General features: G+C 42.6%; 2 protein-coding genes across 3 annotated transcripts in view; one reads left to right on the top strand and one right to left on the bottom strand.

The window, feature by feature from the left end:
- SAMD13 (sterile alpha motif domain containing 13) overlaps nt 1-2175 on the top strand; it is a 56564-nt gene extending 54389 nt beyond the window's left edge. The window contains exon 4 of one of the 2 annotated variants that reach the window (XM_046026553.1): nt 1179-2175. In XM_046026553.1, coding sequence (XP_045882509.1) covers nt 1179-1289 — 111 coding nt within the window. In that variant the 3' untranslated portion in view covers nt 1290-2175. Of the gene's footprint in view, nt 1-1175 lie in introns of both variants that reach the window. The other variant, XM_046026545.1, reaches the window with a different exon arrangement.
- Nucleotides 2176-2294: 119 nt separating this feature from the next.
- The window catches only part of LOC123954983 (uricase), a 32789-nt gene continuing 19608 nt past the window's right edge, over nt 2295-15475 (bottom strand). The window contains exons 5-8 of the mRNA XM_046026493.1: nt 9505-9691; nt 7347-7470; nt 5038-5121; nt 2295-2976 (exon numbers count right to left, since the gene is read on the bottom strand). Of these exons, the coding sequence (XP_045882449.1) occupies nt 2902-2976; nt 5038-5121; nt 7347-7470; nt 9505-9691 (470 nt within the window). The 3' untranslated portion in view covers nt 2295-2901. The remainder of the gene's footprint in view (nt 2977-5037; nt 5122-7346; nt 7471-9504; nt 9692-15475) is intronic.

Here is a 15475-nt window from a genome sequence, read left to right as displayed (position 1 = left end):
GCCCAGTCTGTCCCAAGTCTGAAGAGAGAGAGGAAAAAAAAAAAAAAAAAGTTCTTTCTGGACAAGAGAGCTGGGAGGTTAGAGAGACGTTCTGATTTCTGTAGTTAAATCTCGCGTGTGGTTGAAAAAGGTAAAGTCTGTTTCAATAACAAACAAGAAAAACACTATTTCCAAAGAGTGGTTTCTATTATATGGAGAACAAAAGGAGAAAAAGCAGGTTACTGAAAGGTGAAGAATAGTATGAACTTAAGTCTGACTCTAAAAAGGAGAAAGAATGGAACACATTTTCTGAGCCGGTTTCTGTGAAAAGTTAGATGAAATTTAGAGGATTTCAGCCAAGTCTTAGAATTTTGCCTCCAAAACCGCAAGCCCCCGAATGACAACTGCTCCCTTGAGGGCCTTGCAAACTGCTTCCCAGAAAATGGGCTGGGGTCACCTGCCTTATGCCCCGGACGTACTTCACACAGGGTTGGGGGAGGAACGGGGAAAAGGCAGGGAGCGTGCTATATAGCAAGTCAGGGGCCCAGAAAAATTGGAACAAAGTCCCTGTAGCCCTCTATAACGAAATTACCAAATGTTTTGATACAAATGAACTCACAGGTGTTTACAGTTCACAGAACTTATAAAACCAGGTGAAACCCCCAGCCTGGTTTTCAGCACGTAGTTTACAATTTTAACCACAAGAAAACATTCTTCCCAAAATAGGAATCTGGTCCTTGAAAATTTCACAGAAGTCAGGCTTTCCAGCCCCGCACCTGGGACATAACATCCAATAGTTCATGTGTGGTCCATTACGATAAATGTTTTAAGAGCTCAGGAGAAACAAAATGCATGTGAGTACACAATGGGCCCCAGTTTCTAAGGATTCTGCTCTAATATGGATTTCTTCTCTGAAGCAACTACAGTGTTTCTAAAACTTACATGACCAATATAATATCTAGTAAGAAGGGCCTGATTGCGTTTTTTGTTTGCTGTTTGTTTTAGAAAAAAATCATGTTAAACTCTAAATTGCTCTTCGAACTGGGTCATCAAATCAGCAGAGGAATGAAATGTACCAGCTATTTGGCCATGCAAGTGACAGGCTGTAAGCACATTTTGTAACATGAGTATTCAATGTGGCACGAAACCTTCCTTATCAAATTATTTCTTCCTTCTTATCTCATGTTCTTTCCCAGCAGGCAGGAGCCTGTGCATGGCCTCCAGCGTCTTCGGCTCACTGCTCTCAGACTTCCCATCATCTCCCTCACAAAGTCCAATCACCATTCCTACTTGGGTCTAACAGCACATGAAAAGAAGGCAAATATTTAACATTAACATCATTTAATAAACACATATAGAAATTTCTGTGTATTGGGCATAAATACAAATCACAGCACTTTATAGACATTAACCTGTTTTATCCTCAAAAAAACCTCTGAGATTCTATTCTCACCTCTAATTTACGGATGAGGATGCTTGTCGTAGAACTAGTAAGAGGTGGATCCAGGAGTGAAGTGAGTTTTTTTTTTAAATGAAACACTATGCTGTGCTAGCTTAAGTCACAATACTAGAAACGGGGACTGAAGCAGAGTTCTCAAACAATGCTAAGTACTCATATGTAACCATTATAGAAAATGGAGATTTTAAAAACTTGATAAATGGAGATTTTTTTAAATGGAGGAAGGTTATCTAGAATGTTCATGTGGACAGGTTTTCATCAGGGGCTTCTAAAATCACAGTTTATGAAGCTTTATGGTACATATCTATATACAATAGTAGTATTAGTCAACTGATATAATCACCAGACAAATCTGTATATACCTTTAAATCATTAATTACATTTATTTCTCTGATTATTATATCTGGGAGATCCAGAAAAGTACGTGGTAAAAAAAAGAAAAAAGAAAAATCACTCCTAATCCCACCATCTAGAAATCATCATCGCTGATATTTTTTTAAAGACGTATTTATTTATTTGATAGTGAGAGAGAGTGAGTGAGTGAGAGAGAGAACAAGGGAACAAGGGGGAGGGGCAGAGGGAGAGAGAATACGGAAGCACACTCCCATCAAGCACGGAAGCTGATGCAGGACTCAATCTCAGACCCCAAACCATGACCGGAGCTGAAACCAAGAGCTGGCCTCTCAACCAACTGAGCCACCCAGGCAACACCATCGCTGATATTTTTATAGAGAGTCTCTCGTCTTCTTTCTCTGTGGATATTCATTGTTTGGTGTGTGACTTAGCGTTTATTAAATGTGCTCTTTTTCCCAAAGTGATACATTATTCAAAAAAAAACAAGTTGTACTTTTTTTCAGTGTCTACTAAATATTCTCAAAGAGTTGTAAAAGTCCTAAAACCAATCCATTAGGATTACAAAAGTACTTTAAGAGTAGAAATAAACTCCCAGTGATATATACACTGGAACATTCTTAGAAATTCAAATACTTCAGTCTCATTGAAGCCATGATGGTGATAGTTTCCAAATATGATTTCATCATTACATTTTCTGCATTGCCCAGAGCAAAGTGTTAGCATCAGTAGGTTGAAAACAATGCTTACTCTTAAATTTGTGCACAGAGTAATTGATAAGACACATCCATTAATTCATTATTGTTTTCTTAGTACATCGATTCTAAAACTTCTCTAAGATAGGAAGGCACAAGAAAACCAAGAGGAAATATTGATTTATGATTATTCTCATATGGCTTAACATTTGTGAAGTAAACTGTATCCACCAAGTGTATTGTAATTATTAATCACAAAACACCTTGCTGAGCTAGTTGTAGAAGAATTCTTTCCTACAGGAGGAAAATTAACACTATAAATCAACACTCCAGTTTGAAAATTGGCATGGCTACATGCTATGATTTCCAGCATCACAAGAGGCTGAAGGATTCCTCAGTTGAGAGGTGGCTACAATGTCACAGCTTCGAAGCCAGCTTCCTCTTGACCGTCCCGGTAATTCTGCCATATGGATTGTCTACGGGTAGCAAGACCTGTAGAAAAACCACATGGTAACTTCAGAGGCATTACAATAGACCTCTCCTTTTTTCTGTGAATCAACAATAAAAACCACAACTCGATAAACAGGAAAATGTATATGCCCTACAGTCATACAGTTATTTCAAGTATAGCAATGTCTTATTTTCTAGAAAATTTTGTAGAAAACTTTTCTAGAAAAGCTTTTGAAAAATGTTAATCATTGGGCTATGAATGTTTCTCAAAGGCATTATATATCCCTGTTTTTTCAATAGAATGTTCTGAACATAATTTGGCCTTTGCTTGATGATTCACTTTGAGCATTAGTCATTGTCCAATGCTAAAATACTGTCATGCCCTCAGGAACATTTGAGGTCCTTGGGGCTGTTAGCCCAATACTAAATGGCTCCAGAAAGCTGTGAGTTTAGAGTTCTGTCTTCCCACCCTGTCATTTGTCACTCCTCTGCCGTTGTCGGTGTGTCCTAACTCCCTGCTTTTCGTGTGTTGCCTTCGCTTTGTAGCCACGTGCTGGGTGGGGGCCCGAGAGCAGCTCTGGCCAGCTCCAAACTGCAAACACGGACCCAGGACAACTTGTCCAGCCTCTCAGGTTCCTTCACGCAGAGCCCTGGCCTGAAGGAGCTGGGCTTCCTGCCTTGGGGTCCCTGCCCGTTCTTCAGGTGGGAGCTGAGGAAGCTGCCAGTCTGACTTCTTGGATAGAGAGACACAACCGGCAAGTTGGCAACAGGTCTTTGAGCTGGGATCGGTGCAGGCCAGTGGTGTCTGGGGGCCCTGAGGAGACCTCCCTTCTCTTCTAGATTCCTGGGCTGAGCACTGTCCCATTCATGACACTTGACCCTTTCTGTTTGGGGTCCTTTGTTTTAGCTTTGGTGGACATGGCCAGGATTACTTTCAGGTCCCTCTTGTGCTTTTTAGAAGGTAATTGTTTTAAAAGTCTTTTTATTCTAATTAGTGGGGTTCTGGTAATCACCATGCTTTCCTTCCATCGCAGTCAACAACGCTGCCTCCCTGCTCAGCTAGGTGAACTGTACCTGGGGGTCAAGGTTGCTCTCCTCTGCCACACAGAGTTCTCGAGCAGCTATGCCAGGCATCTAAGCATGACTTCTCTTCCCAGGGCTGTTCCCCAAACCCCACCTACAGACGTGGTGGTGCAGAGCCCCCACGGAACCCAGTAATATCATCTGCAGAACAGACACAAGGGGACTGTTCAGAGGAATGTGGCTAAGAAGAAGACTCCTAGGTGAGCAGGCCCAGAATTCTATGGCCTCGGAGCCACGTTAATAGATGGCCCCTCCCTCCTCACCTACACAGTAAAACAAGCCACCAAGATGATGTTTTTCAAATTCTAGAAGTCCGTGAGAGGATGCATCAAACAGAGAGATCCTACCATTCTGCAAGTGGTTCGAGAGGGGAAGGGCAGTTCTAATTTCCAAGACCCCACCACGTCAGGCTGTCGAGTCAGACATTCCCACGTGGTTTAACCTTCTGTCGTGGCTTCAAACAACTCCACATAAGTGGTTTTCCCAAAACAAGGTTTCCTTTCAAAAAGTGCACTTCCTCATCTCACTTTCTAGAATTGCCATTGGAAACACAAACACTCATTTTTCTGTGGACATTTTCTGTTTATATGCTACTGAAGTTGACAACTGAATCCAAAGTTAAAGACGTTGAAGGCAAATGAAAATAGAATCTTTTTCTTCTCCTCCTCGTCACCTCATCATGGAAAAATAATGAAGCTGTGACCTTGGGTGGCACTTTTCGGAGAAGCAGATCTCAGAGCTGTCTCCTCTGGCACACTCTGTGCTTTGCTTTGCTTTTACTCCCTGCAGCCTCCAGCCCTCCTCCACAATCACTCATCCACTTCTAGGGTACTCCAGCCTCAGGTACAGAAAGGCCTGGAGTCTAAGAGGACTTTAATCAGTGGCAACTATAAATACTCCAAAAGCAACAGCTGTGAAGAGTTTTGCTTGGTGATGTTATCATCCCAAATTTATAAAGACAAGTAAGAGTGTGGGGGCAGGAGGGTGGAGGTACTTTAAATATTTTTAAAGTTCTCTTACCTCTTCCTTGTTGATCAGTCCCATTTTGGACATGTCTATGTTAAAGTAGTGCATGTTGGGCAGGCTAATTTCCATGTCTTCTATCTGGAAGCCGAAGTAATATGGATCACATTGGGCAACAGTAAAGCGCTCTCCCTCTATCACTTGTCCCCTGCAACCCACCTGCCTTGCGCCCCATTACTCAAGTTCCAACTCTGTCCCTGAGACACCCTCTGGTGGTCCCCTACGGCTTGACACAGCTGTCTCCTGAGAGTCCTATTATTAGATGGCGGACCCACCCTTTTCCCCTCCCAAGTACAAAATCTGTTCTCAGAAAAGTCAGAGGTCCTTGGGTCAGAAACCTGTGCGATCTACGGTATCCAACTGGCCTCCTGGTGCTGGCCAGTCAACCTCTTAAACTCTTTTTTTTTAGATTTTTTTTTTTTTTTTTAATTTTATTTGACAGAGAGAGATCACAAGTAGGCAGAGAGGCAGGCAGAGAGAGTGAGAGGGAAGCAGGCTCCCTGCTGAGCAGAGAGCCCGATGCGGGACTCGATCCCAGGACCCTGAGGTCATGACCTGAGCCGAAGGCAGCGGCTTAAACCACTGAGCCACCAAGGCGCCCCAACCTCTTAAACTCTTTCTCAGTCCATTTCCTCCTCTCAAGGCCTGTCCCAAACATTTCCAGGCCCTGGGGTAAGAATACAATTGGAGGCCCACATACCAGATGTTAAAAAGAAATACAATTAAAAAATAAAGTTATGAATCAAGCAGGAAACTTTTAAGTGAAATATCTTCTATACTCCCAACTTGACAAATATACCTTCATAACAACCTGGAAGGCCAGGATGTAATTTAGAAATCTCTGGCTGCTTGCAATGCCATCCCAGGATGTGGTCGTGTGGGAAGAGCCAGACCCCAGGCCCATCCCACCTTCTCTGTTGGACTCACGTGGGTGGACACCCTTGCTGACGTGTTAAGTCTCATTCGTACCTCCTGCAAACATCTGCCCCGTCACCTACTCTCGGGCCTAATGCTGTAAGCACGGATGGCATAATCAGCCTCCAGAGAATGGGTCTCAGAAGGAGGTTCGCACAGTTTCTAAAAGTAGTCTCAGATTATTTGGGCAGTTAATTCTGGGGTGCAAGTATCCAGAGAATGATCTAGAAAGGGATGTGTGGGTCTCTGAAGAGTTTGTTGCCTTGGTCCCACTGACTCTTCTTCCAGTGGAAAGAGGCATAACCAGAGAAAGGCCTGGAAAGTGCTGGACCATGGCAGGCATCCCTCATGCCCAGGCTGAAGGGTGGTACTCGTGCTCTCCATCCCATCATGGAACTAAATTCAGGCCCTTCTTGCCAGATTTCTGCTTCCCAACAGCCTCCAACAGGTCTCCTTGTCTGTAACCCATTATCCTTTTAATTTGTCACCCTTGTTTTAAGAGTGATCTTTCCAGAGGGCAAATCCAGTAGTGCCACACCTTGGTTAAACCCCCCGTGGCTGCTAAGAGCTTTGAAGTTAACGTACAGACTATAAACACGCCCGCAGAGATCCTCCTGATCTGGTTCCTGCCTCACCCCTAGGCACATGGAAAGACTTTCATGCAGCTTCACATCTAGCAGATCCTCCACAGTAAATGAGGGCTCTATGATGCCACCTGGTCTCTATACCTACCATGCTCCCTCACCCTTGAGTGTGAACCCAGATAATCCTGATTTGTCCTTTAAGACTTAACCCAAGCCCCTCACCCTCAGAAAGCCTGGCTGGCCCTATGTCTCATACCTGAGTTAGACTCCTTTCCCTGTACTTCCATTATGCTCTATCCTCTACTGCGTCATTAGTTTACTTATTTTTTTTCTTTTACTCAGTGATGACCTCTTTGAGGGTAGGCACCCTGTCTAATTTATCTTTGTATTCTTCACGTGTTGACAGAGATATAATAACCATCTAATAACATCAGATGGATGGATGGAATCTGTCTGCATCTATCCTTCATTCCCTGTCTACCTGGAAACACAGACCCTTGGCCTAATTATTCCTCCTTCAGGGCATTGAGTGTCCTGATATGAGGCTTAAGTTGAGGCAGGTTGGAAAGACCCACAGAATTTTCAACAAACCTAAAGAACTGTAACAGTGGCCCATGTTTTCAGGTTGGACAGATTTTTCCATTTTTTGCTCTCTTCTCACTTGCTATAACAAGCTTTTGAACAACAACAGATGTCATTTTTCATGTGTCTTCCACTGTCTTATTTTAACTCTCAACTCTCTGTCAGAGCTGACAGGAGACACAGCACATTCTCTTAGTCTTCAGGATGGCAAGTGAAAAAACATACCTCAGGAACCCGGCTCAAAGAGTGCACCTGGATGTCATAGAGGGTCTTCTGGACAGAGGGGGAATACTCGCCTTTGTCATAGGGTCCAGCAAATTTCTCCAGGACAATGTCCCGAACAGTATCCCTAAAACACAGAAGAGAGACCTGAGGACTCATAAGGTGGTCTTTTAGGAACGCACTATAAAGTTGGGAAATGATAGACCTTCTGTTCCCCCAGAAAACAATTTTATTGCTGATTTTAGAAAAGATTAATATCCTGTAATGCCTTACTCCTGAAAACATCTCACTTCCGGGGCGCCTGGGTGGCTCAGTGGATTAAGCCGCTGCCTTCGGCTCAGGTCGTGGTCTCAGGGTCCTGGGATCGAGCCCCGCATCGGGCTCTCTGCTCCGCAGGGAGCCTGCTTCCTCCTCTCTCTCTGTCTGCCTCTCTGCCTACTTGTGATCTCTCTCTCTCTGTCAAATAAATAAATAAAATCTTTAAAAAAAAAAAAAAAAAAAAAAAAAAAAAAAAAAAACAACATCTCACTTCCAATTTTCCTACACACACGGGCGCATGCACACACACACACACACACACACACACACACCACTCGACAAAGGTATTGTCACTAGGCAATCTTCATCATCTGGAACTAGGGTCCACTGGGCATTACAGAGTAAATCTTCCTCCCATTTGAAGAACCTATGAAAAGGACTTCCAAGTACGCTACACTCTTACTGCTTAGCTTGGCCAGTTCTTTGCATTATTGTTTTTTCGGGGTTTTATTCTGTGCCAGGCTTGGTGTTAAGGATTTTACATAATTAATTCATTGAATGCTCTCAATATTCCTGAGACAGGTATTATTATTATTCCCAATTTAAACATGAGCAATCTTAAAATTAAATGATCCACACTAAGTCTCTTTCCTTAGTGGGAGACCCAACTAAGACCCTGATTCTGCCACGTTCAATTTTGTGCTCTTTCCAACATAAATCAGCCTGCTGCCAATGGAGAACACTTAAAATAAAAAAGAAAAAGAAGATTGAGGTGAGGTTCTCTGTAAGCCTTTTCAAATCCATCACATAATAAAAGGAGTAGAGGGTGCCTGGGTGGCTCAGTGGGTTAAACCGCTGCCTTCGGCTCAGGTCATGATCTCAGGGTCCTGGGATCGAGTCCCGCATCGGGCTCTCTGCTCGGCGGGGAGCCTGCTTCTCTCTCTCTCTCTCTGCCTGCCTCTCTGCCAACTTGTGATCCCTCTCTGCCAAATAAATAAATAAAATCTTTAAAAAAAATAAAAATAAAAGGAGTAGAGCAAAACTATGCCAGTGGGAGGAAGTTACCAGGGGGCAGATCCCAGCCTATCAGAAAGTCACATTTCTAACAATTAGAAATTCAGCAGAGGAATGCCTGGTCAAAGCAAATTCAGAGTCCAGAGGCCTAATTACTGCTTGTCAAGGATATTATAATAATAATCACACCTTTACATTGTTAAGGCATTTATCACTTATAAATTGCTTCTGTGAATATTATCTCATTTTGAGTTAGCCTACAGTGACCAACTGTCCCAGTTTGCCTGTGACCAAGGGGTTTCCTGGGACATGGGACTTTTCAGTAACAAAATCAGAAAAGTCCTTGGCAAACTGGGGTGAGTTTGTCATCCTCATGTAGCCCTCCCTGCATCTACTATGAGCGAGTAAAACCAAATATCATTATCCTAGCTTGATACAGTTATTCTTGAAGTGTGGTTCCTGGGTCAGCAGCATCAGCATCAGCTGGGCGCTTCCTAGAAATGCAAGGTCACAGGCCCTATCCCAGACCTACAGAATCAGAACCTCTGGAGGTGGGTCCAGTAATCTGCATTCTAACAAGCCCTTCAGGTGATTCTGATACACAATAATGTTTGAGAACTACTGATGTAATCAACTGAAAAACAGAGGATCAGGGATATTAGGTGTTCCATTCAAGGTCATTTTAGCTAATAGCACCTAGGATTTCAATGCAGATTTACTAATTCAAATCAAGAGCATGGTCTTTCTGTTATCCAACAGAAGGGACTCTAAACAGTGGGAAGGTTGGATTGGATGATCTCTAAGTTTCCCTTTCAGATGAAGAGTCTATGACCTTAGAGCCCCTGGGAAGAGGGAAGAGCCAGTGCCAGACCGTAGCATATGCTCATACCAGGTAGCATCAAAATCCGTGTCTCTATATTGGTGATAGCGCCATTTACAGTACACTTGGGTGGCAAAACACCGGTCCTTCACCTCAGGGAGGGTGGTGAACTGGTCCTTGATGAATCCTTCAAATCCAGACTGGGTTGTTTTCAAGACCTTGAGGTCTTTGATTCCAGAATGAATGACTGGAGGTCCTGTTTTAAGTAAAAACATAAGGGGATGAGGTCATAAACAAAAGAGTGTCTTCTTACTGATATCTGGCTCTAAGGATCCTGGTCATTAAAACATGGTGCACAGTTTGAACAAAGAACTGCCTCACTGCCCATGTTTTCTGTCTCTCTGTGTCCTCTGAAGTCCCAGGGATGAGGATGGTGTGCCTTTCTCTCTGTCTGGATTCCATGACTCCCTGCCTTTCTCCAGCCCTAGGAGAACTGAAGGTGAGGGACTAAACCTTGTTGTGTTGAAACCCACAGAAATGAATACCTTCTTCTCAGGTCCATGTACAGGTGACTTCTAGGCCAAATACTTTCCATTTTTTGAGCTCTCCTTTACTCAACAGATAATCATGCCGATTTGTAAGATCCTCCAGAGCAGTTCTGCGGTTTGCTACCTTGACTGCCTTTATGGGATGGGGGAGAGTTAGTCCTCATGTTGATCATCTACACTGGCTGATGGCTCCAATTATCATCAGACCCTCAGTTCTCTTATGGTCATGAGCGCACTGAAACCAGACAACTTCCTGAATGGGTGGCACTGTGTGGACCTGGCTCGACCTAAATAGAAACTGGGATGATGAGGCAGGACCCATGGGGCACAGAGCTGCCTAAGTAAGTACCCATAACTTTTGCGTTGGGCCGAAGGAGAAGGGACAAAGTTGGTTCATGGGGACCTGGGCGAGAGAGGGCAGAGTTGGCAAAAATGGAGGGGATGATATAGCTCTCCTGCAGTTCCCGACAACAGGAGGTGAAGGCGGAAAGTGAAGGAGTAATAGCTATAATCTGAAGAAGATATTTACTTGTGGGCCAGGCAGTTCTAACTCAGGACCTGGGACAGGTGGACAACAGAGTAAGTGAAGGGAAGATTCTCTCTTTTTCTATGTGGAACACAGTGTAGCTCTGCAGTTTGGTGAAGCCTGAACAGAACACGGCACTGGAAGACACACTTCAAAATTCTTCCCAAAGAATGCTGCTTCCCAAACAAGCACAACCAATGCTGAGCAGGTCCTGTGAAGCAATAGTGGTTCCCAATGGGTGCAAACTTCTCCCTAAACACCTGTGAGGCAGACCTCCCCACTGTCAGGAGGTAGGAGAGTTTGACTGGAGAGATTCAACAGTTTTGTGATGAGAGAACTACAAGGGCAGGAAAATTCAGGAATTAACATCACTTAGATAAAAATAGACTTATTTGTGCAGGCTGGAGAGGCTGGATGTTCAGGGCGCACTTGGGTACAAACCCCAAGTAACACTGTGCCATGACAGGATGACTAAGGTCATCTCTTTTCAGTCATGAAGTTAGGCCTGATTAATATCTTTCTTGGTTTGTTTAGTGTATAACTCAAGGGCCACAGGCATCAGGCATCACTATATTGTACATGGTTTTAGTTGAAGGACAAGAATATAATTCGATCCTCAATTAAAATATAGGGCAGCTCTTAATAACCCAAGAGTTTATATCTTCTATATGGTTTAAATTGCTGTGGTCAGCTCAGGAGCTGCAGAGTTTAGAAGTAGATAAATAATGACTACATTTTGATATTTTTCCAGCCACATGTGTACATCTACCAAAGATAACAATGGCTAGTGGCTAGTGGTAGATCAGTTGATTAAATAAGGCCTTCTGGTTGGAGTGTTTCAGGATAATGAGGCAAAACTGAAATGATATTTGTTTAACATTCTGAAGTTCTCTTTGGAAACTACATCTGAAGAAGGATCAAGAGGAGGCCACTAGCAATGTCTTCATGCCCTAAGTTGGCTGATGTAACAGATTTTAGATGTATGAAGACATGATTCTGCAAAATTCGTATTTCTAAATGCTGTGTAGAGCTAATCCATGTGAGTCTAAGTTTAAAATCCAAGAGGATTGCAGAAGCAATAAGTATCTATTGAATGAATGAGTGAATGCAGGCAACAAGATTGATGCACATCAAAGAATAAGTATTTCACAGTTTAGACTCTTTTTTTCTAGACAGTTCTCCTCCATCAATCTTCACCATTTCCCTTTCTGATCACCCAACTGTAAGAGACAGCATGGTAGGGGACAGGGAGGACATCACCAATAGCTGAGATCATCTGAACTATCGGCATAAGGTTAGTTGCTGCCTTTTTCAGTCTCTCTTACTTCATCCTAACAATTCTATTAAGCACTTTTATACAGGAGACTTTCAGTCATTTACCCATAGTCACATGGCTAGAAACTGCCAGGGGTGGAATTTGAACTCAACACTTCATTATTTCCTCCTTTTTGGATCCTTCCCCATCCCCACAACGTCAGTCTCTCTCTCCCCATTTCTTTACAATAAGAGACCTTTCTAGGAGACAAAAAGGCTGTCACCTTCCCTTCCACAGTGTTCTTTGAGAGCCTCAGGGTCCCCAACCTGAAAAATACCATCACCATTTATCTGAATAGGAAACTAAAACATCACCTTTAGAAATGGCCCCTATGTGTCTGGAAAACTTTTTATTCCTTAAAAATTTCATACTAAAATACAAAGACCCCATAAAGGAGTGAATTCGTAAGCCTTTATAACCTAATATAACCTACTTCCAACAGTTATCCCTTCTGGGAAAAAAAAAATCCTACAGAAATGAAATGTAGGTTTGCAATAAGGAATGAGATTAGAACAAGCAGTGGGAATTCTTGAGGGGGGATAAAGAGAAAGCTAATGAGAACCAAAGGCAAATTTTACCTATTTCATCTCTTCCTATACAGATGGTCTTTATCACCAACATAAGCCAATAAGACTTTAGCTCCTCCAATGGTCTTAATCCGAAAAGGATTCCCAGATGCAGTGTTGCATAGTGGTTGAGGCCACAGCCTTGGGACTCAGGATTTCCTGAATTCAAATCTAAGTGCTCTCTGTGCCTCTCCTTCCCTATTTATGAGCACTATTCCCCTCAGAAAATTACTTAATCTCTCTCTACCTTGAGTTTCTCATCTTGAAATAGAGATGATCATCATACCTATTTCCTGTAATTGATAGATGTCTCAGATAGTGTCTGCAAAGGACTTAGTAGAATAGCTGCCCCATAGAAAATGCTTTCTAAAAGTTATCATGATGTTGCGATAATTGACTTTTTCTTATCAACTTTAACTACCTGTGAATGTTTCCCATGTCTCTCAAAGGCTCATTGGCTTCTGAAAAGTACTTCAGACATGCCATCTCTACCACCTCCAGCCCTAGAATGAGATTTATTGATCTCTGGGGAGTGTCAGTTCTGCTAGGCAATTTTTAAATGATCTATTTTCTTGCTATAATCTGAAAATGAAGAAAGAAGTTGAGTTTTCTAATGTGTTCTGGCCTCAGTTTCACATAGAATAAAATGTTTTATGTTCCCAAAGACAATTAACCATTGCCACAGTTTTGGCAGAACACGAGTCATCTACTCCGGTGTGCTCATCATTCTGTGAAGAACAACAACAACAACAAAAAACCCTATTCTCTTTTAATGTGAAAACTTTTTCTTCCTTGGCACACATTAGACACTCTGGATGAAATGAAAGAGCTTATTTTATCTCCTCTGTTGGCAGTGCCCCAGCTTTCTGAACACTGGTACGAACCTGAGCCTTTCAAATTCATGGACCCATCAACTAAAATGTGCCTCACACAAGCTAAAAACAATTCCAATTTAGACTAACAGAATTAATTCAACCAAAAGGACTGTCCTTTTCTAGGTTACTTGTCATGAAACCACTTAATCAGCTTTTTTTCTTTTTCTTTTTATTTGCCATGGTTATAGAGTAATGCAAAAGAAGATTTTTCACATTTTCCTTTGCTAGAACATAATCTTTGCTAGCTTTTAGTGTCCTCCTACACACTTAACAGATTGTGGTTTATCTCTCAGAGAAGCATACATCCTACCCTTTAGCTCTCTAAGGGAAAGAAACTCACTGCAAATTAATAGAAAATAAGCCCAATTCCTTACCTACGCATCAGGTGTCACAAAGCACAAAGCTTTATTGAGCCAAGAAAAAAAATCCTGCTGTGAAGAGGATAATTGCTTCCATGTTTAACACCTCCAAAAAGGACACAAATAGCTAAAAGGAGGATATTTTAAAACTATATTAAATCATTCTAGTAGAAAAACCTCAAACTTGTAAAGTGCTAGAAAAAGTGAAGATTAAATATCATTTGTCTTTGAGAGCCCATTTCACTCATGTAGGGAAAATGCAAGGTACCTCTGTGCAACTCTGTATGGGGAAAGATGGTGCCAGCCAGGTGGAAGGAAGTTAACTGGACTTGTGTACGAGGAGGCTGTGATCAAGATGATTTTAAAAGACTTGAGTGTACCAAAATCTCTTTTGGAGAAACTGAAGAGTGTTTCTGTCTTGACATCAAAAAAGACATACATAGCTCTTTTGGCAATGGGCAGTCTCCGTCCTGGGTCTCCCACTTCCTCCCTCTCACTTCTTCTGCCTGCCCAGCCTCTGAAATAACTTCCCTCCAGGACTTCACTTTTATCACCCTCCTTCCTTAAGACCACCTCCAAGGCCCCACTGATCTCCATGTCAATAGATTTTTTTTTTTAACTACCGGAAGACAATATCTCTTAGTGGACTTGTCTCCCCCATCTGCCATTCCTCTACTTAGCTATGATTTAGCTGAATTTTTAACTTAGTGTCAGATTGGGAGGAATTTGACTTTTTAAGAATTGTGAGTTATAATTCAAATACTGGAGAGGTCTGGAGGCCAATTTAGTCCAAATTAGTGACTCAACCATCTCAGCGACTTCAAGACTTGGCTATGCTTGTCCTTCAGGGAAACACATGAGAGGAAGAGTTTGGAAGATCCAGGTTCCTTAGAATGCCTAAACCAACAACTTGCAAAGCCTAGTTCTTCTTTCAGAGTTCGGCAAGTCACAAACATAACGGTGGTCCTCCCTTTGGGTGAACAAATTTCCCTCTCTCTTCCAGACTCTCCCTTGGAACTAATAGACTCTGTGATAGGTAAAAATATACTTAGCGATGTAGCTTTCAAGGATCCGAAAGGAAAAGAGTGTAATGGGGGTTTTACAGCAATTCTGAGGGCCTAAAATGGTGCTTGAGATTCAGTCGGCTTTCTATAAATGTGTGTTCAATTGGCAAGAAAGAATCCAGTCCATTAGTTACATATCCTGCCGGGAGGAGTCCCCGTGGGGAGTTGCATGGCTGGATATGTGATTGAGTGCGTGTGTTTGAGGGGGCACAGTTCTCACCAACTAGCTAACCCCTCACCAAAAGTCTTCCTTACATGTTTGGAACAACAGTCTTTGCCACGTGAATGGCGGTGAGCGGGGTGGGGTACATACTGATTATTTTCTTCAGTTAGGCCTACACAAGGGCATTTCTTAGGACAATTTTTGTTCATTGACTTACCTCACCATATGTGCAGTTTTAGCTCTTGGATCACAAGCAAATTAAGAATTAACCTTTGCTACCTGAAGTCATAGATCCTTACTCTCCAAAGAGGGACAGAGTACAAATGTCATTTTTAGGTACACAACACTGGAAAACAGCCGTGCTCATATACGTGTCCACACACATACTGCATGCATGTGAGGCAACAGATCCCTCTCCCCCCACCCTGATCCCTGCCAGCCCTGTATGATATTCAGAGGGACGCTGCACTCTACATGAGTCAAGCTGCGGTTTCTGGGAACACCACCGTGACTGCGGTACCGTGAAGCTTTGTGGCTTTCCGCAGAAAGAAAAAGCTTTGGCCTTATTATGGTGACTAGTTTTTCCATTCTGCAGCAACCAGGTAACTAGAATTCAGGCTGATG

This window comes from Meles meles, chromosome 1 (assembly GCF_922984935.1).
Source record: "Meles meles chromosome 1, mMelMel3.1 paternal haplotype, whole genome shotgun sequence".
In the NCBI taxonomy this organism is placed as follows: Eukaryota; Metazoa; Chordata; class Mammalia; order Carnivora; family Mustelidae; genus Meles; species Meles meles.
This window is presented reverse-complemented; position numbering and strand designations above follow the sequence as displayed.